At 42.0% G+C, this 20,050-nt stretch overlaps 1 protein-coding gene across 4 annotated transcripts in view; it reads left to right on the plus strand.

The window, feature by feature from the left end:
- The window catches only part of ralgps1 (Ral GEF with PH domain and SH3 binding motif 1), a 315,193-nt gene that overhangs the window by 8,170 nt on the left and 286,973 nt on the right, over positions 1–20,050 (plus strand). For 3 of the 4 annotated variants that reach the window (XM_049604029.1, XM_049604031.1, XM_049604030.1), the window contains one exon: positions 18,911–19,050. In XM_049604029.1, coding sequence (XP_049459986.1) covers positions 18,994–19,050 — 57 coding nt within the window. In that variant the 5' untranslated portion in view covers positions 18,911–18,993. Of the gene's footprint in view, positions 1–18,910; positions 19,051–20,050 lie in introns of those variants that run through there. The other variant, XM_049604033.1, reaches the window with a different exon arrangement.

Raw genomic sequence — 20,050 nt, forward strand, 5'->3', positions numbered from 1 at the left:
GCCCCAAAACAACTCAGAGACTCTTTATGATGTAGTACGTGTGATATACATAGATGGCATTGCTCTGGCCTCTAGCACTACCGTAAGAAACCTTGGAGTAATATTTGACCAGGATTTGTCTTTTAATTCTCACTTAAAACAAACCTCACAGACTGCGTTTTTTCATCTGCGTAATATTGCGAAAATTAGGCCTATCCTGACCCGAAAAGATGCAGTTACCTCTAGGCTGGATTACTGTAACTCCCTATTATCAGGTAGCTCTAATAAGTCTTTAAAAACTCTCCAGCTAATTCAGAACGCAGCGGCACGTGTACTAACAGGAACTAAGAAACAAGATCATATTTCTCCTGTTTTAGCTTCTCTGCACTAGCTCCCTGTGAAATCCAGAATTGAATTTAAAATCCTACTGTTAACGTACAAAGCTTTAAATGGTCAGGCTCCGTCATTTCTTAGAGAGCTCATAGTGCTCTCTCTTTCTGTCTGTCCTTTGCTAACACTCATGTCCTGTTATGTCTTGTTGCATCTCGCTAACTTGGCTGTACTGCATGTCACTAACTCGGCTTCTTCTCCGGAGCCTTTGTGCGCCACTGTCTCGCAGGTTAACTTATATCGCAGCGGTGCCTGACGTGTGTGGTTGTGCTGCTGCTGTGGTCCTGCCTGATGCCTCCTGCTGCTGTTTATCATTAGTCATACTTCTACTGTTATCATACACATATGATTATTGTCACATATTTATACTATCAGATATTAATATATACTTTCAACATATTGTACCACAATAGCCGTAATTAGGGATGTAATGATTCACTCAACTCATGATGCGATTCATGATGCAGGGTTGCCTTACATGTATTCCTCCTACATTGGAATTTACATTTTTTTTTTTTTAACTTTTTATTTCAGCATTTCATTAATTTTACAAAACACTTCATAACAATTCCTGACATAGGACCTCGCACAACAAAACAACAGCCTCAGCAAAAAAAACCAACAAATAAATAAATAAATAAATATGTAAAACAACCAACAACAAAACAAAAAAGAGACAACCAGGTACAGGTATAAGAGCAGCAAATCCGCCATGCTCAGAGAAACTCAAAAACACACCATCCCTGATACTCTGGAAGTTGACATATTCTGCCATATCTGAAGAGGGAAGACTCTCTGGAATCTGGCAATGTAAGAACCACGATGGTGGGACATTCTGTCACTTCACAGCTGTCCAAAACATGTGGTTTGTACCAGGCGGACATAATTGCCAGTATTTTTTCATTATTGCAAGAAATTCCATTGACTCATTCACAAGTCAAAAATGTGTTTCATTTGAAATAAACATGCAATATTTACATCTAAGATAATAGAAAAATAGTCAACCAAGTGCAGTGATCTCCTCCAAGATAATATTTGCCACTTTGCAGTAAAAAAAAAAAAAATTCTGGACGTTTTCTTGTTGACATGATCCTGACTTCTCTGTGCTCTGTGCTGCTCTTTGGCCTGACCTGAACGTTTTTTTGTTGTTGTTTTTCAGTTTCAGTTATATATTGGGGGGACATTTTGGGCAGTTGGGGGGGGGGGGTGCGCTGGTCTTGTCATACAAAGTTTGATGGAGTGACAACTGGAGAATATGGAGATATTTGCATCTTGAAAGCCGGACTACAAATGTGAATAGACAGGGAGAAACACACACAAGCCTAAGACGTGGTAAGATACGATATTCCTCACTATATGAAGTGACTGATAACAAGATCTGTATAATGGATTGTAAAGAAATTCGTCAGGTTTTTATTTTGTAGACAATTGATCTGTATTTAAAACATGATGGAATGACAGCACAGTGATGTGTGTGGTATCCTTGGAAAGCTCTGGTCCTGCACTTTCATATAATGTGTGGCATTTCTGTGTGACCCTGTGAGTAATCCATCTAAGAATAATGTGTGTGCAAAGCTGTATGAAAGCTGCGTCGCTCAAACAAGAGTACCAGAATTTTCTTTTTTAAATAATTGTTATTATAGAGAAGAGAGAGTCACTCAATCACCTTCCATCGGTCCTCCCACGTACTTTCACCGCACAAATGAAATGGTTTATTTTTACTTTCATTTTATTCATTCATTTAGGTCGGGAAAAAATACCGAGGTCATGACCTTGGTGTCCTCAATGGTAGTTACGGCCTTGTCTACCCCAACAACCCCACCCACCCCATTTCATCAAATGTTTAGATATTGTGAAACATAAGTCCATCTCCTCTCAAAAGTGTCCATAGTCATCTGCAGAGTTGCGGTCATTTTTTCCATCAGGTAAACACTCTTCAGTCTCTGCCTCCATTGAGATACATTTGGTGGTTTAGCAGTCTTCCAGTTCATTGAAATCATTTTCTTTGCGATCAATAAAAGAATTCTAAATATATATCGCTGATCTGAATTATGTTGATCTTTAGATGTGGCACCTAACAAAAACAACACTGGTTCCAATGGGACATCCACCTTCAAAATATTATCAATTTCTTTTTTTAACATTCTCCCAGAATCCTTGAATAACTGGGCAATCCCAAAAAATATGTGTGGTGTCTCCTATTTTCCCACAATTTCGCCAACATAGTGCCACAGTGGGATCTTTTACAAATGAGGAAAATTAACGGAGTATTAAAATATATAATCTTTATTTTCAAGTCAAATTCTTTCCACGATTGACTATTTATTCCCTTATGGCAACCTGCCCATATATCCACCCATTTAGTATCTTCAATTATAACATTTAATTGTAAATCCCATTTTTCCTTAATGTAATCTGTATTTTGTGAAATGTCAGTTATCAACCTTTTATATATATTAGATATGTGTTGTTTTTTTTTATGGTAGATGTTTTTCCATAACACTAATAAAATATTCTTCAATTTCATTGGGGTTTTTGCTAACCAACTCCCTTTCTCTATGACTTGTGACATAATCTCTTATCTGGAGGTACTTATATCAATCTTCTGATGGAAGGTTAAACTGTTCTTGTAGTTGAGAGAAAGATTAAATTGTGTCCCTTTGAAAAGCTGATTAATTATAAGAAGACCTTTGTCTGCACACCGTCTAAACCAGGGATGGCCAACCAGTCAGAGACAAAGAGCCACAAAAATTACCGTGGTAGTACAAAGAGCCACATCATACACGTGTGCTTACAAACGCGCTCCCTCTCTCACACAAACACGAAATGACATAAAATCAAAATCCATACATTTCCAAAGCCAGATTTATTTATTCATTCATTCATTCATCTTCTAACCGCTTCATCCTCTTGAGGGTCGCGGGGGGGCTGGAGCCTATCCCAGCTGACATCGGGCGAGAGGCAGGGTACACCCTGGACAGGTCGCCAGACGATCGCAGGGCTGACACATAGAGACAGACAACCATTCACACCTATGGAAAATTTGGAGTTATCAATTGACCTAGTCCCCAGTCTGCATGTCTTTAGACTGTGGGAGGAAGCCAGAGTGCCCGGAGAGAACCCACGCTGACTGTCTTTCTCCACCCCCACTCCACACCCATAGTCTCTCCCTCTCACACTCTCTCCACACACATCCACACAGTCTCTCCCACTCTCATACTCTCTCCAGATTAGTGTTGTCACGGTACCAAAGTTGGGACCCACGGTACGATACCAGTGAAAATATCACGGTTCTGAGTAGTATCACGAGATCATAGCAAAAATGAGGCAGATGTGCCTTTTGTCATTTATAAAAAGATAAATCACTTTTCTATAATACATCAATGATATTTCAATGGAATAAATTACTTACTGACTTATTCATACTTCAAAAACGGCATCAATAAGTGATTAACATAGGGGAGGACTGAAATAAAATAAATAAATAAAATGAAAATCAACGAGCCACCCTCCTCCCCTAACAAGTAAAGAACAGTCCCTCCATAAGTAAAGAACAGTCCCTAAAGTGCGGTGAGGTTTGTGGGCCATTACCTGCCACAAAGAGAGAAATGTGAACGGTTCGTTTCTCCTCTGACACGCCTCATACCTATGTGCCACCACGGCTCAGCTGTTCAGGTATTTCTGGGCAGTCATGACGCCAATTTATTCACCTGGAGCCAGGCTTCTTGGTCGCCGGTAAGCCGTTATCTTGTGCCGTGGAGCACTATGGCTGTTATTGGCCAGCGCATGGACACTCACCCTCCTTTGTTTGGACTTTGAACTTATCTCACAGTAGTGGCACCATGCCATGTACCGTGGTGTTTAAGTAGCAGCCTACTGCGGTCTGCCATTGGTTCCAGTATACCATGCAACACTACTCCACACACATCCACACACAATCTCTCCCTCTCTCATACTCTCTCCACACACACACACACACACACACACACACACACACACACACACACACACACACACACACACACACACACACAGACACGCATTTCTTCCCTGACATTTTTTGTTGTGCGATATCGCCACCGCGCTGCAGTCCTGCATTCCCCCCGAACTCCACACCCTCTCACCTGCCCGTGCGCACTCCTCTCTCTCTCACTCGCTCCACTTAAGCCTGTTACACTTCTTAAAGGGCCATATGCACTCATAACAATAAACTGATTTTTCTATGATGGAAGAGCTGCACGCTGATGGTTTTAATTAATGGATCGAAGAGCCGCACACTGATGGGCAAAGAGCCGCATGTGGCTCGCGAGCCGTGGGTTGGCCACTCCTGGTCTAAACCCACTATCTCACACAGAAGGTGGGAATTTTATGTTTCCCACTATCATCATAGCCCTTGAAATTGACTCTGATCCCTTGAGCATTTTTTTAACTGTTGTCCAAACCTTCAAAGTATGTTTTATCCATTCCTTCTCTATTTTTATTTTATTTATTGACTTAGTATTAATAAAAGGTAATATTGACAAAGAAACACCTCTAGCTGAGCTCTGCTCTATCTGGGTCCATGTTGCCTCTTGGTCATTCTCAATCCATGTCACTATTACATTTATTTGGGCAGCCCAATAATAGCTTTTAAAGTTTGGCAGACCCAGGCCTCCCTTATCTTTAGGCAGACAAAGAGTTTTGAGTCTTACCCTCGGCCTCTTTTGCCAAATAAATGTAGAAACTAGTTTGTCTAATATATTTAAAGTGGATACAGGTACTCTAACAGGTAAGGATTGAAATAAAAAAAGAATTCTAGGTAGTAGGTTCATTTTTACTGTCTCAACTCTTCCAAGTAAAGAGAGGGGAAGGACTTCCCATCGTGCTACATCGCTTTTTATTTGTTTAATTAATTTATTGTAGTTGGCCTCAAACAACTGACTGGGATCGGGTGTAATCATAATTCCCAGATACTTAAATCCTTGCTTAGACCAGCGGAAGGAGACATTTTCATTTAATTGTAAGGGCCAGGTCTCAGAAATCATCATGGCTTCTGATTTATTTTCATTAATTTTATATCCAGACACTGATCCATATTCATGTAGGCATTTCATAAGTGCGGGAATTGTAAATAGTGGATTTTTTACAAAAAGCAAAATATCGTCCGTGAACAAAGCTATCTTATGAATTGTCCCACCTTCATCCTCTATTCCTTGAATTTGAGCATTCTGCCGTGTAGCCTCTGCCAGAGGCTCAATAATAAAGGCGAACAAGACGGGGAACAGTGAATCTCACACCCCGTTCCACCCTGAAAAAGTTGGAAAAAATAGCCGTTCACTCCAACTTTTGAGCTAGGCTCTTTATAAAATAGACTAATCCAAGCTACAGATTCTTTCCTAAAGCCCATTTCTATCAGTGTCTGTCTCAGAAATACCCAGTCAACTTGATCAAACGCTTTCTCAGAATCTATGCTGAGAAGCACTGATGGTTGCTTGTCTCTTGCCGCTATTGACTGCAAGTTTAAAGTTCTCTTTATATTATCTGTTCCTTGGCGGCCTAAAATAAATCCCATTTGATCTGATTTTATTAATTTCTTTACATATTTTTGAATTGGTAAATGGACCTGCATTTGTATAGCGCCTTTCTAGTCATCTAGTGACCACTCAAAGCGCTTTTTACACTACGAGTCACGTTCACCCATTCACACACACATTCATACACTGGTGGCCGAGGCTACCATACAAGGTGCCACCTGCTACTCAGTTTTAACACACTCACACACCGATGGAACAGCCATCGGGAGCAATTTGGGGTTCAGTATCTTGCTCAAGGATACTTCGACATGCAGCCTGGAGGAGCCTGGGATCGAACCGCTGATCTTTCGATTGGTGGACGACCCGCTCTACCTCTGAGCCACAGCCGCCGAATTCTGGTAGCCACGATAGAAGTTAAAATTTTATAATCAACACATAAAAGACTAATTGGGCGATAACTAGCACATTGTAGGGGGTCCTTCCCCTCCTTATGCAAAACTGTCAATATGGCTTCTGACCATGATTTTGGAGGGTCTCCTGATTTTAGTACATAGTTATATAATTTACATAATAAGAATTTTTTTCTTCCTTAAATTCTAGTTCTTCAGCCTTATGTAGCTGTTTATAAAATAATGCAAATGAATCTGATATTTTAGTAGGATGGGTCTCAACATGGTTGGTTTCAGGATTTCTAATCTTAGGGACTGCACGGTTAGATTGGGCTTTTCGGAGTTGAAAGGCCAGCAGCCTGCTGGCTTTATTACCCATTTTGTAATACTTTCTATGACTATACCTAAAAGCTCCCTCTGTCTTGTATGTCAGAACCTCATCCAGTTGTTGTCTCATTTCCTTTAATTTTTTAAATGTATCTTCTTTTCCATGTTGTTTGTGTTCCCTTGTTAATTTTTTTTATTTCAGTTTCCAATTCTTGTTGTTTTGCAAGCCTTTGTTTCTTATTCTCCTGTGGAGATGATCTTTCCTCTTACTGTGGCCTTACTGGCATACCATAAAACCGAGGGCGGGACAGTACCATTATCATTTATAGCAAAATACTCAGATAGAGCTCCTCCTACTTCTTGCTTAATACTTGTGTCTGTTAATAATGAGACATTAAGTCTCCAGTGATTTTCATACTAACTGGGCCATGATCTGAGATGGTGATTGCCTCAGTTTTACTTTCTTTTATTCTATTAAATTTGTTTTTTGATATACAAAAAAGGTCGATCCTTGAATAACTCCCATGTACTTGGGACATGAAAGTGAAGTCTCTCTCATTAGGGTGGAAATGCCACCATACATCCACTAGCCCAAGCTCTTTCATCATATTTGATAGCCCCTTAGACGTTTTAGATTGAGACGTTATTGCAGGTAGCCTGTCCAGTTTTGAATTTAATGTGCAGTTACAATCACCCCCCACTAATATAATTCCTTCACTTTTATCTGCCAATAGAGCTGCAACTTTTTAAAGAAATGTGGACAGTCTTCATTAGGGGCATAAACATTCAATATGGTTATTTTTATTCCACCAATTGTTCCAATCACCATAACATATCGGCCTTCATCATCCTGATATATTTTCTCATTGTTGTAATATACAGATTTATTAAATAAAATAGCAACCCCTCTTTTCTTTTGATGCACTATAAACCTGGTCAACCCATTTACTCTTCAGTTTTAAATGTTCAATCTCAGATAGGTGTGTTTCCTGAATCAGAGCCACAGAACAATGCATTTTCTTTAGTTGACTAAGGATTCTTTTTCTTTTAATGGGATTATTAATTCCTTTTATATTATAACTATCTATGTGTCTATATCACGGTGCAGCAGGTACCTCAGGGCCCTCTGATGGCGCATCCCTGTGTCTTCTGCCGTGCTGACTCTATCCTCTAGATTTCCAAGTCTCTCTGTCTCTCAGAAACAGTTTGTTCCAGACGTTCAAGGGCCATTTTGGTGTGGTTATGGCCGTCCTGATTTTCTTTTTAGAGTTTCCTCAGCTCTTCCAGTACTGTTGAGTCTGAATGACATGTGTTACTGCCAGCTGTGTTGGCTTGGTTCGACGTGTTCGGTTTGTTTTCTTCTTTGTTTCTCCTTTGTCCAGCTGAGGAACTCATATTTCATGGATACTCTTTTTAAGTTTCAGCGTCGAAATATTGTATTTGTCACTCTTTTTTAGTTTTGTCCAGCGGAGCTCAGTTACTATGCTGCAAGCCTGTCCATGACGTCACAGGAACTCCCGACTTGTGTGTGTTTTTTTTTTAAGGAAGACATGTATGTCAACATTGTCAGGCAGAACTGAGATCTCTGTACATTCACAATGTCTCCGGCAGTTGAAAAAACCCTTTCACTGGGGACAGAGGTGGCTGGTATGGTGAGGTATGCTTTTGCGAGAGGGGAAAGGAGTGGGTACATCTTAGCTTTCTCCTTCCACCACTTGAGTGGACAGTTCTTGAGGGGAATGGATGCTTCACTTCTGTACTTAAACATTTCTGCCAGAATCCCAGTCATGAGATTGGGCTGTGCTGCTTCTGCTGGGTTCCCGAAAGTCCCTCCAAGGAGGTCTTCCAGTGCTGTCTTCTTGGGAGGAGGCGGCTCCAGTTCAGCTCCTGCTGGGTCTGCCCGGTCAGCAGGCTGCTCTGCTGCAGGTGTGAGGGCACTGGTATCTGCTCCTCCCTCACCTGTTTCCCCACAGGGAAATGGGTCTGTAAATAGCAGAGATAGAAATAAGTTAAATACCTAAATAAATAGGTAGGTTAAGAGAGGGCTCACCAGAAGCAACACTTGGAAAACACACACACACACACACACTGAAAAACATCTGGAAGACATCTAGAAAAAACATGCCATAAAACAAGCTGTTAAATTCATGCATGCACAGAGAAAATATATACATATATTAATAATTTTAAAAAAGGAGGCAGTAAAATAAATGGCCTACCTGGTTGTGCTGCTATGTTTTCTCCCTCAGCCTGTAGAACACATCCTGGCGCTGATCTTCCTCTAGATGAGGCAGAGCTCGGAATCTGTGGTCGACTGCAGTGCACTCCAGCAGGGAGTTGTATTCCCCACTGTATCTGTCAGACAGGTTGCTGAGGATGGCTGTCTTCGTGGTGCTCACGGTGACAGAGTCCTCTTCACTGGGCCCCATGCTCTGCTCTATCATTGATGAGAGACACGGTTGGGGTTTTTTCATCACTCAGCACGTTGGTCGCTGTCTTCAGGGATTTAAGAAGGCTCACCATGTCCTCCGCATCATGGATGTCCGAATTATCCAGTGTGTCGATTTCACAGGCATTTCGTCAGATGTCTGTGCTGAGGAGAGCTGCAGCCACGGCTGGCTGCTGTTCGAGGTAGCATTCAATCATATCAAGACTGCTGTTCCAGCGCGTAGTGATGTCCATGATGAGATTGTGGTCGTTGATGCCAACACTGCGGTGGCTGTGGGGCTTTGGTGGAAGAAGGCTACTACCCGCCGGACCCAGCCCAGGAGATGGCTGACTCGGGGCACACTCAAACCTGCTTGGGTAGCTAAGCTTAAGGTGTGGGCAAAGCACTTGATATGAGGAGCCAGCCCGGCCTCCCTCACAGCAACATCCATGTTCCTAGCATTGTCCGTAACGACAGCGATTGCGTTCGCCCTCTCAAGCTGCCGTTCAGTCACAGCCTCTTTGAGCACTTCAGCAATGTTGACTCCATTGTGCGTTTCAAAAAGAGGGCGAGTTTGAAGCGCAAAGCTAGCCATTTCCCAGTCTGTGGTGATCACATGGGCTGTGATGGTGACATAACTTTGGGTCGCTCTGGAAGTCCAGCCGTCTGTTGTGATTGCTACACTATCTGCCACTCTGAAGGCCTGTACCACATGTGCTTTGACTTCCTTGTAAAGTGCTGGCATCACCGTCTGGCTGAAGTGCAGGCGGCAGGGGATGTGGTATTTGGGCTCCAGTGTGTTGACCAACACCCGAAATCCTTCATTTTCAACCACGGAAAACAGTCTCATATCTTTTGCCATGAATATCGTGATGCATCTCGTAATCTCCTTGGCCCTTGCACTGGTTTGGGCGAGCGGAGTTGCAAATACGTTTGTAAGCGTGGATTGTCCTTTCAAAACTTTTTTTCTCTTAGGCAGTGGCGACTTGAGTTTCTTACTGTGGTGCCGAGTGACATGCTGCATCATGTTGGTCATGCTGTTTGAGTAGGGCACTAATCTCTTGCAATACTTGCACGCAGTTTTAGTGTCGTCTGTCCTCTTCTCACCCTTTTCATTCTTGAAAACAGGAAAGCCAAAATGCGGCCACACGTCTGACTTAAAAGTCTGTGGAGCATCCTCGATTTCAAATTCAACATCCAGGTTCGCAACCGCTGCCATCTCTGTCAGTCAATATGTTTACATGAACAGTATAATTCCACTTTCATTCAGAATGAAAGGCTAAAATGGTCATTCTGATTGAAAATTAAATCCGATTAAAGGGGGGTGGTTTATTCCGTTTGTCATTCCGAATGAAAGAATTTTGTGTGAATGTATACACTCGTTCCTCTTTAAGTTCATGCTGGTCTTTCTGCACATGCTCGTTTTCTTGCCCTTCTGGCGCGATGACGTATATAGCGCACATAGCAACGGGCTGAGATAGAGCAGTTGGACTTGTTGCACTCACCGGTTTCCATTCGCCACAGCACGGTCTTCTGTCTCCCTTCTTCGACCTTGTACCTCCCTTCTCCTCCTCAACAGATGAAGCATTAGCAGAACAAGGTCGTACTGCTGCTTCAAGAACATAAGCGAAACAAGGCACTAAGAACGGCGTCGTCAAGTATCTTGTTATCCGGAGAGAGGACTACAGTGTTTTCTTCTGGTAAACGTAAAAACGTAACATCCGCCCCGCCCCCTATCAATCAGAAACCTTCACTGCCCCAAACCTTGTGCAGACCCGAATAAAGGTGATTAAACTGATCTCCCGTGTAAACCCTCATTCAGAATCAATATTTCCCATGTAAACTACCTGGAAAAACTTTAATTCTGAATGATTTCATTCAGATTTATTTCATTCTGAATGAAAAGCCATCATGTAACCGTATAACCACTGTCAGAAATTTAACAGTGACGTTGACGTACGACGTTGAGCAAGTGAAAGTGTAGTTCACGCGCCCTTGGACAATACTAAAATGTGATTATTGCACTTGCTATATAGCAAGTGCAATAATCATCGCTGATTTGATTGATTCGATCGATTTTTAATTGCAACGCAATGCATCGTTACATCCGTAGCCGTAATTATTATTATAATATTATTACTTTAATTAATGTTGTTGTAAGCTATTATCATTACTGTCTGTCCTGCGTCTCTTTTTCTGTCTCTCTTTCTGTCTTATTGTGCCATACGATTTACTGTTAATTTATCATGTTGATTTGTTCTGTGTGTGTGTGTGTGGTGTGTGTGTGTGTGTGTGTGTGTGTGTGTGTGTGTGTGTATTTTTGTTGTGTTGTGTGAGATAAAGTTACTTTTGTCATACATGCACTCTTTCAGGTAAATAAAAACATGGCCCCCTTCTCTTACTGTACTTCAAAGAGGTCACTGTGGTGAAAACAAAAACAACAGTTTGTGAGTTTATGCACCTGGCTGAAGTCCTGTCACAAACTGTTTGTAGCTTGGCTGTCTGGTCATTTCATTCCTGTGACAACCAAGGAGCAAGATGAAGAGGCGCTTCTCTGTGGAAGAGGCTTAGGCTGAAATCATGCGCCCTCTAACTCTCAGAGAGATGCAGGAAAGTGAAACATCCACACTACGGCTGCACAATATGGGAAAAAAACTGACTGCGATTTTTTTTTTTTTTGCAAAATATATTGTGATATTAAAAAATACAAGAATTTTCACCAGATGACATAAAGTAATAAAATTAAAAATAGTGGCGGGGCTTTTACTCACCACAACTGCAGAGGCTACCAGCTTCATTTGAAACAGACTACATTATAAAAGGGCCGTTATTTATTAATACCTCTGTATCTTTATATTTTTACTTTTTATCCTCTCCCGTTGCCTTGATAAAGTTAATGCATCGCGCTGTCATTTCAAACTCAAGACTTCCTGAATTTGTTTCAAATTAAAAGCCCCTTATAACCTCGGTTGAGAGAATCCCTCCATTTTCTAAATAGGCTTAATGTGAAACATTTGTAGGAACTTGTTGTGGAGGATTCAGTGGCTTGTATGTTTGCATACGGTGCTTCAAATGTAGCTCCTGCAATCTGTCGGCGCTTTTTATTTGACTACAAGAACATTTCGGCTGGCACGTGAACAGACACAGTGACTCAAATAATAGTAAAAGTAATAAAAATAGGACAAGAATAACCCGATGACATCATACACATCGTGAAAGATGACCGGGGATAATTGGTATGTCATGTCTGTCGGCCAAGTCACGGCATGATTTTATGACTCCACAATCGTGTAATGTGACGTAGTGACTTTCAGAACGGGCAGAAAAGTCGTGTAGTGTGTACCAGGCATAAATCCTCCTCCGTTTCTCCCTCTTGCATGTCGCTCATTTTCAGTGTGTGACTGCAGCGTGTGCATGAGAGGGGGAGGGGCTGCTGAGTGCTCAGATAGGGAGAGACAGACAGTGAGCGAGGCGAGCGGAGCAAGGAGCTTTCTTCAGAGCTGCTTTTCCGAAGCAAAACAAAAGTTTACATATTCTAAAAAAAGAGAAAGCATCGCATGTCCTGCGATTTGTCTGTTGTACATGCGCACATCACGATGGTGATGTTCAAACGATATATCGTGCAGCTCGAATCCACACCCTCAGAAGAAGTGGTCTGATGTGGACTTTGTGGAGTCAGATCATTCTGCTTCCTGTTGTCAGAGGTTTGATTCCGGGGTCAACACGGTATGCCATCACCAGGATTTGCAATGTGGAATCCTCTTTCGATTTATTTTGATGATGGGGTACCATGTCGACCCTGGAATCAAACCTCTGGCAACAGGAACATAGTGGGTGGTCTCTGCATTCGTAGGAAACCAGACTTGCCCATTTTTTGAAGTCCATTCTGTTGCAGGATCCTTTGTGTCCTCTCCACTCTCAGTGGAAAGGTCAGGAGAGGAAGAAGACTAAGCAGAATGATCTGACTCCACCACAAAGTCCACATCAGACTCTCCTTCTGAGGATGTGGATGTTTCACTTTCCTACTCTCCTCAAAGTCATGCTGTAAAATCTATATTTATGAAACACTGGCACTTATTGAAATGAGACCCTGAACTAGCCTCTGTTTTTAAAGATCCACCTTTATTTGTTTTTAAGCGAGGACAAAATTTAAAAGACTGTCTGGTTCACTCAAATTTCTCCAGTAAAAGAACCCGAAACCAGCTTCACCAAACTCTTTTAAGTCCTCTGCCTAATGGTAACTACAGATGTGGGAATTGCGCTCAGTGCCATAACACTTTTAAAACAGCACATTTTGTCACCCTCGTACCGGAAAGAAGTTTCCGATAAAAAGTGTGATCACATGCGCGTCCACTCATGTTGTTTATATGTTGCGCTGCCCGTGTGGTCTTGCTTATGTGGGCAAGACCACCAGAAAATTAAAGCAAAGAATAAGTGAACACAAGAGTGCGATCCGCTGCAAGGACAAAGAATATCCAGTAGCGGTCCATTTTAATGAAATGAGTCATGACGTGGCCTCCCTCCACTTCTGTGGGATTGAACAAGTTTCGTTACCACCCAGGGGTGGAGACCATGAGTTGCTCTTAAAACGAAGGTAGGCATTCTGGATCTTCACATTACAGACTCTGTCTCCCAAAGGATTAAATGATGAACTGCTACTCAATGTTATGCTGTAAATTATTCTTAGTAATTTTTTCTATATTGGATGTTTTTTGTTTGTTGAAAAAGGATCGGTGCACTATTTTATTGTTTTTTTTTGCCTGACCCAGTTGGTGCATTCTGGAGCTGGCAAAAACATTGTGAAATATTCTCCCTTGTCTGACATGATTTTCCTATTTATACTTGGTCCTTATCACTATTTAAATATTTAAATATTTTTCTACTTCTTTGTACATTTTAAATAAATCTCATGATCTTATATATTTATAGAAGTTGTGTACTGACTCACTGAACTGGTATTAGATGCCCTTATTTAGAATATTTATACATCCTTCCCCTTGATCCCTTTAGATATATGTTTTACTCTCGATTGTTTTATTATTTGTAGTGTTAAAAGGGCTTTTATGGATGTTCAGATTTATCATGATGTATACTTTATTCTGTATTTTTTTCTAATTTATTGTTATATCATTTCCTGACAGGTGATGCTGATGCTCATCAGTCCAATTAATTTCTCCAGTGCTCTGATTGGTTGACATGAGACAGCCTATGTATACAGTACAGGCCAAAAGTTTGGACACACCTTCTCATTCAATGCGTTTTCTTTATTTTCATGACTATTTACATTGTAGATTCTCACTGAAGGCATCAAAACTATGAATGAACACATGTGGAGTTATGTACTTAACAAAAAAAGGTGAAATAACTGAAAACATGTTTTATATTCTAGTTTCTTCAAAATAGCCACCCTTTGCTCTGATTACTGCTTTGCACACTCTTGGCATTCTCTCCATGAGCTTCAAGAGGTAGTCACCTGAAATGGTTTCCACTTCACAGGTGTACCTTATCAGGGTTAATTAGTGGAATTTCTTGCTTTATCAATGGGGTTGGGACCATCAGTTGTGTTGTGCAGAAGTCAGGTTAATACACAGCCGACAGCCCTATTGGACAACTGTTAAAATTCATATTATGGCAAGAACCAATCGGCTAACTAAAGAAAAACGAGTGGCCATCATTACTTTAAGAAATGAAGGTCAGTCAGTCCGGAAAATTGCAAAAACTTTAAATGTGTCCCCAAGTGGAGTCGCAAAAACCATCAAGCGCTACAACGAAACTGGCACACATGAGGACCGACCCAGGAAAGGAAGACCAAGAGTCACCTTTGCTTCTGAGGATAAGTTCATCCGAGTCACCAGCCTCAGAAATGGCAAGTTAACAGCAGCTCAGATCAGAGACCAGATGAATGCCACACAGAGTTGTAGCAGCAGAGCCATCTCTAGAACAACTGTTAAGAGGAGACTGCGCGAATCAGGCCTTCATGGTCAAATAGCTGCTAGGAAACCACTGCTAAGGAGAGGCAACAAGCAGGAGAGATTTGTTTGGGCCAAGAAACACAAGGAATGGACATTAGACCAGTGGAAATCTGTGCTTTGGTCTGATGAGTCCAAATTTGAGATCTTTGGTTCCAACCGCCGTGTCTTTGTGAGATGCAGAAAAGGTGAACGGATGGATTCCACATGCCTGGTTCCCACTGTGAAGCATGGAGGAGGAGGTGTGATGGTGTGGGGGTGTTTTGCTGGTGACACTGTTGGGGATTTATTCAAAATTGAAGGCACACTGAACCAGCATGGCTACCACAGCATCCTGCAGCGACATGCCATCCCATCAGGTTTGCGTTTAGTTGGACGATCATTTATTTTTCAACAGGACAATGACCCCAAACACACCTCCAGGCTGTGTAAGGGCTATTTGACCAAGAAGGAGAGTGATGGAGTGCTGCGGCAGATGACCTGGCCTCCACAGTCACCGGACCTGAACCCAATGGAGATGGTTTGGGGTGAGCTGGACCGCAGAGTGAAGGCAAAGGGGCCAACAAGTGCTAAACACCTCTGGGAACTCCTTCAAGACTGTTGGAAAACCATTTCAGGTGACTACCTCTTGAAGCTCATGGAGAGAATGCCAAGAGTGTGCAAAGCAGTAATCAGAGCAAAGGGTGGCTATTTTGAAGAAACTAGAATATAAAACATGTTTTCAGTTATTTCACCTTTTTTTGTTAAGTACATAACTCCACATGTGTTCATTCATAGTTTTGATGCCTTGAGTGAATCAATTTAATCATCAATTTAATGATCACAATCCAATATCATCAATGAAAAGTGAAAACATCGATCCATATCGTCATCTTTAGCACAAGCTTTTATTTTGAAAGTCTGTGTCACTGTCAAAAAAGCAGCAGGCAGATGGTAAGCGACCAAGAGAAAGACGATGAGGATAACATTATTAACACAGGAATAAATCAGCAGAGTGGAAATATTTTGGATTTTGGAGTTAATACAGGACAACAGACAGACGGGTATATTGTAAAATATTTTGGTGACATTTGGTTAAGAATGTGATGAAATAGAAAATGTTGTGGATACAGTACAAATTACAATAGGATATTGAATATCACTGTGGGCTATCTGCAAAACTGATCTGAACACTGTTTGAAACATGATATCTTGTATCCAAAGAATGACTGTGTCAATTTTGGTTGCACTTGAATGAAGACTTGTGGCAATTCAATGGATGTGTTGAAAAAACTTCAGCTCTGTATCAAGTACTGGTGATTTCTTATAATTTTTTGATGTTTGCAATGTGAAATGTCATGAAATTTAGATTTATTGTAAATGTATTGTAACCACTCCCTCTTCAAGCAATAATCATTCAATTTCATGCATCAACTAAGTTGTGACCCGAGACGGTGCAAACTGAGTTTCGTACTGGTCTCTGTAGCTGATTATGACGGTGTTTCGCCTATATGCAACTGGCAGTGACGCACTGCCACTGCTGATTTTCGTTTTTTTTTTTTTTTTTTTGTCTTAGCTCTACCGTTATATTATTTGGCACTATGGACGCTTCATATCCAGGTCAATTCACACACTTGTGAGTAAAGTATATAAGAGGAGAGGGCTCCGTCTCAATGTGCACGCAGATACATGCGCACACACATAGGTGAGCACGCTAGAGTGCTTGTGCTTGGTTCACATTTTCCTGACCAAACCCGACCCGAGCCCAGCACAGTTTGTTACCAGACATAGTTATTGTTATGGACAATGTGTAAATAACCATTAAAAGACTGCTGTTACGCACAGACAAACACGCTGCTCGCACAGCAGTGCAGCACGGCACTGTAAGCACACTCAGTTGGAGCGGAGCCTGTGTTGCGTTCAGGCGTTGTCACATAAATAACAACTTCCAGCACTTAAATAGGTCATAGCACAAAACAGCAGCATGTCAAGTGACATAACAAATCAACAAATCAAAATTTTCTTGACAACCTCAGATCCACAAAGTCCGCTGATGATCCTGCCAAAATTTCAGAACTATTGTATCAACAATTTGAGATGACTTTGCGAGAATAGGATTCAGAGAAAATTGAGGAAAAAGTCACAAAATTGACATATTTAGAGCAGAAAACCATTGGAGCAATGATGGAGATGAATTAAAGCAGCTCTTACCTTTTTTGCAACACACAGCACTTTGAAAAAATTTGAACATCCACAACTCCCGCCTCCCTCCAAAGTCCCATCCCCCTCCTCATGCAACTCCACCTCCCTCAAAAGGCCTACTCCCCCCTCCTCCTTTACATCCTCATTACGTGTATGATAGACGTAGGCGTTGGCAAGGTAACGTTAGATACACGGAAGAGAAGAGCGAGTATAACGTTACAACCAAGACAATCAAATGCAACCCTGCAGTTTTAAAGCTCAACCGGAGTCAGTGATGACTGATGAGTTTTAGAATAAGGTTACAGTGCTAACGTTTGATAGTAGCGTTAACGTTACTAGTAAGTGGAAACGCACAAGGAAGATAACATTAATGTTTCAGAGGCTACGCTACAGTAGGCTAATGTTTGCAACAAGTCAGAAAGAACATATAGTGCAATAGTAAGATGAAAAGGGTCGACATTTCACAGTCAAAACCTCCACATCCTGAGAGCAGAACTGGGAGATCCTCTTCACATCACAGCACCATGAGTTGTTTGTGTATACACCACGGAGATTACCAGATGATGCAGCCTCCCTGTCTGCTCTGTGTAGTGTAAGCCCCGTTAGCTCAACACTGGAGTCTGATAATGTTGCCATAATCCATGTCTCAGTGAACACAAGGAAACAGCAGTCTCTCACTCCTTGGTGAGTGGATCTCCACAGTCGGATGTAATCCATTTCCGTGTCCAGCGAGTGGACGTTCGCCAGAAGGCCGCTGGGAACAGCTGGTTTGCACCCCCCCTCGCTTCCACGTCCTGTCACAGACAGCGCTGCCAGCGTCTCCCCGTTGGGACAGCTCCAGGCGAAACCACGGTCATCTCAGGGCTAGCTCGACATAGCCGGCCAAGCTTGCTACACATCCTGAGCTCTCTTGGTTGTAGCGTTAGATCTCTGCAGTGATTTCTAATGTCTGTTAGAAACTCGCAACTGTATTGCACTGAAGAATTTACTTTTTGTTGTACCGTCTCTCTCTCTTTTGCCAACTGATTTCCCTGTTGGGGCGGCTGGAGGTAGAAGCGGTGGTACACATTTGTCTGCCATTGTTAGGGAGAAAAGTTTATATCCACAAGCGTCCCCATTATTAGTTTATATCCACAAGCGTCCCTGTTACTAGCCTGTTTGTTGTCTCACAGACTTGGGGGTGGGGTTGTGGGGGGAGATGTTACATGAGCGGTTACGTCAGTCGGGGGCCTCCACGTGGGGAAGATGGACAGGACACGAGAAAACTTGAATGTAATGATTGGTCGGAGTTTTCTTAGAACCATATGAGAATGGTATAATTATGAGTTTTGATCTCTGGTGGAATTCACTTATGTTTTAGTGTGCCATCAGCTTATTAATAGCATTTTAACCTAAACAAACAAAAGTGTAAAATTTCCAGAAATGTAAGTGTTCCTTTAAGAGACTAAAACGGTAATACAATTTTGACTCTTAGCCAAGCTGTTTTTGAGATAATTGCAAAAACGTAAACTTGATTAGTATAATCCTACCTTTTGTGTCATTTTTTGGGACTGAGTAGTTGGTGGAACCACCTGCCAATTTCCATGGGTTTTTGTCTGAGGGTTTGTCAAACACTTAAAGCTGAGAAAAATAACAAGAAAGAGAGAAGAATAATGAGAACAAAAATAGTATGGCTCCAGCACTGAGTGTCGCTGCCTGGGCCCCTTAAAAAAGGTTTCTGTCTTCTTTCTCCAGGCATGGATGAGAGGTTATGTGAGCCCCCCAGCTATAGGCCACTGTTGCCCTGACCTGTGCCTCCCACCAGTGCCTTTGTGAGCATGTATCGCAGGAACGGGCTTTCAGATGGCACCAGCATCAATTCAGTTACCTCAGAGGTAAGAACAAGCTTCTGCAAGCTATGTGTATATATGTGTATGTACAGTATCTCACATAAGTGAGTACACCCCTCCCATTTTTGGAAATATTTCATTATATTTTTTCATGGGACAACACTATAGAAATGACACTTTGATATAACTTAAAGTAGTCAGTGTACAGCTTGTATAGTAGTATAGATTTACCTTCCTCTGGAAATTACTCAAAACACAGCCATCAACATCTAAACAGCTGGCAACATAAGTGACTACACCCCACAGTGAACATGTCCAAATTGTGCCTAAAGTGTCAATATTTTGTGTGCCAACCACTATTATCTAGCACTGCCTTAACCCTTTTGGGCATGGAATTCACCAGAGCTCACAGGTTGCTTCAGGAATCCTCTCCCACTCGTCTATGATGACATCATGGAGCAGATGGATGTGAAGACATCTTGCGCTACCACACCTTCAGCTTGAGGATGCCCCACAGGTGCACAGGTGAGTTTAGGGCTGGATACATACTTAGCCAGTCCATCACATTCACCTTCAGCTTCCTCAGCAAGGCAGTTGTCATCTTCTAGGTGTGATTTGGGTCATGATCATGTTGGAAAACTGCATTGCGGCTCAGTTTCTGAAGAGGGGCGATCATGCTCTGCTTGGAATTCATGTTTCCCTAAATGAACTGAGCTCCCCAGAGCTGGCAGCACTCATGCAGCCCCAAACCATGATGCTGCCACCACTGTACTTGACTGTAGGCAAGGGACAGTTGTCTTGGTGCTCTTTCAGCATGTGTGGCACTTTGGTGAAGAGCACCAAGACAACTGTCCCTTGCCTACAGTCAAGTATAGTGGTGGCAGCATCATGATTTGGGGCTGCATGACCCAAAACACACCTAGAAGATGACAACTGCCTTGCTGAGGAAGCTGAAGGTGAAGGTGATGGACTGGCTAAGTATGTATCCAGCCCTAAACTCACCGTGCACCTGTGGGGCATCCTCAAGCTGAAGGTGGAGGAGCGC

This window comes from Epinephelus fuscoguttatus, linkage group LG18 (genome assembly GCF_011397635.1).
Source record: "Epinephelus fuscoguttatus linkage group LG18, E.fuscoguttatus.final_Chr_v1".
In the NCBI taxonomy this organism is placed as follows: domain Eukaryota; kingdom Metazoa; phylum Chordata; class Actinopteri; order Perciformes; family Serranidae; genus Epinephelus; species Epinephelus fuscoguttatus.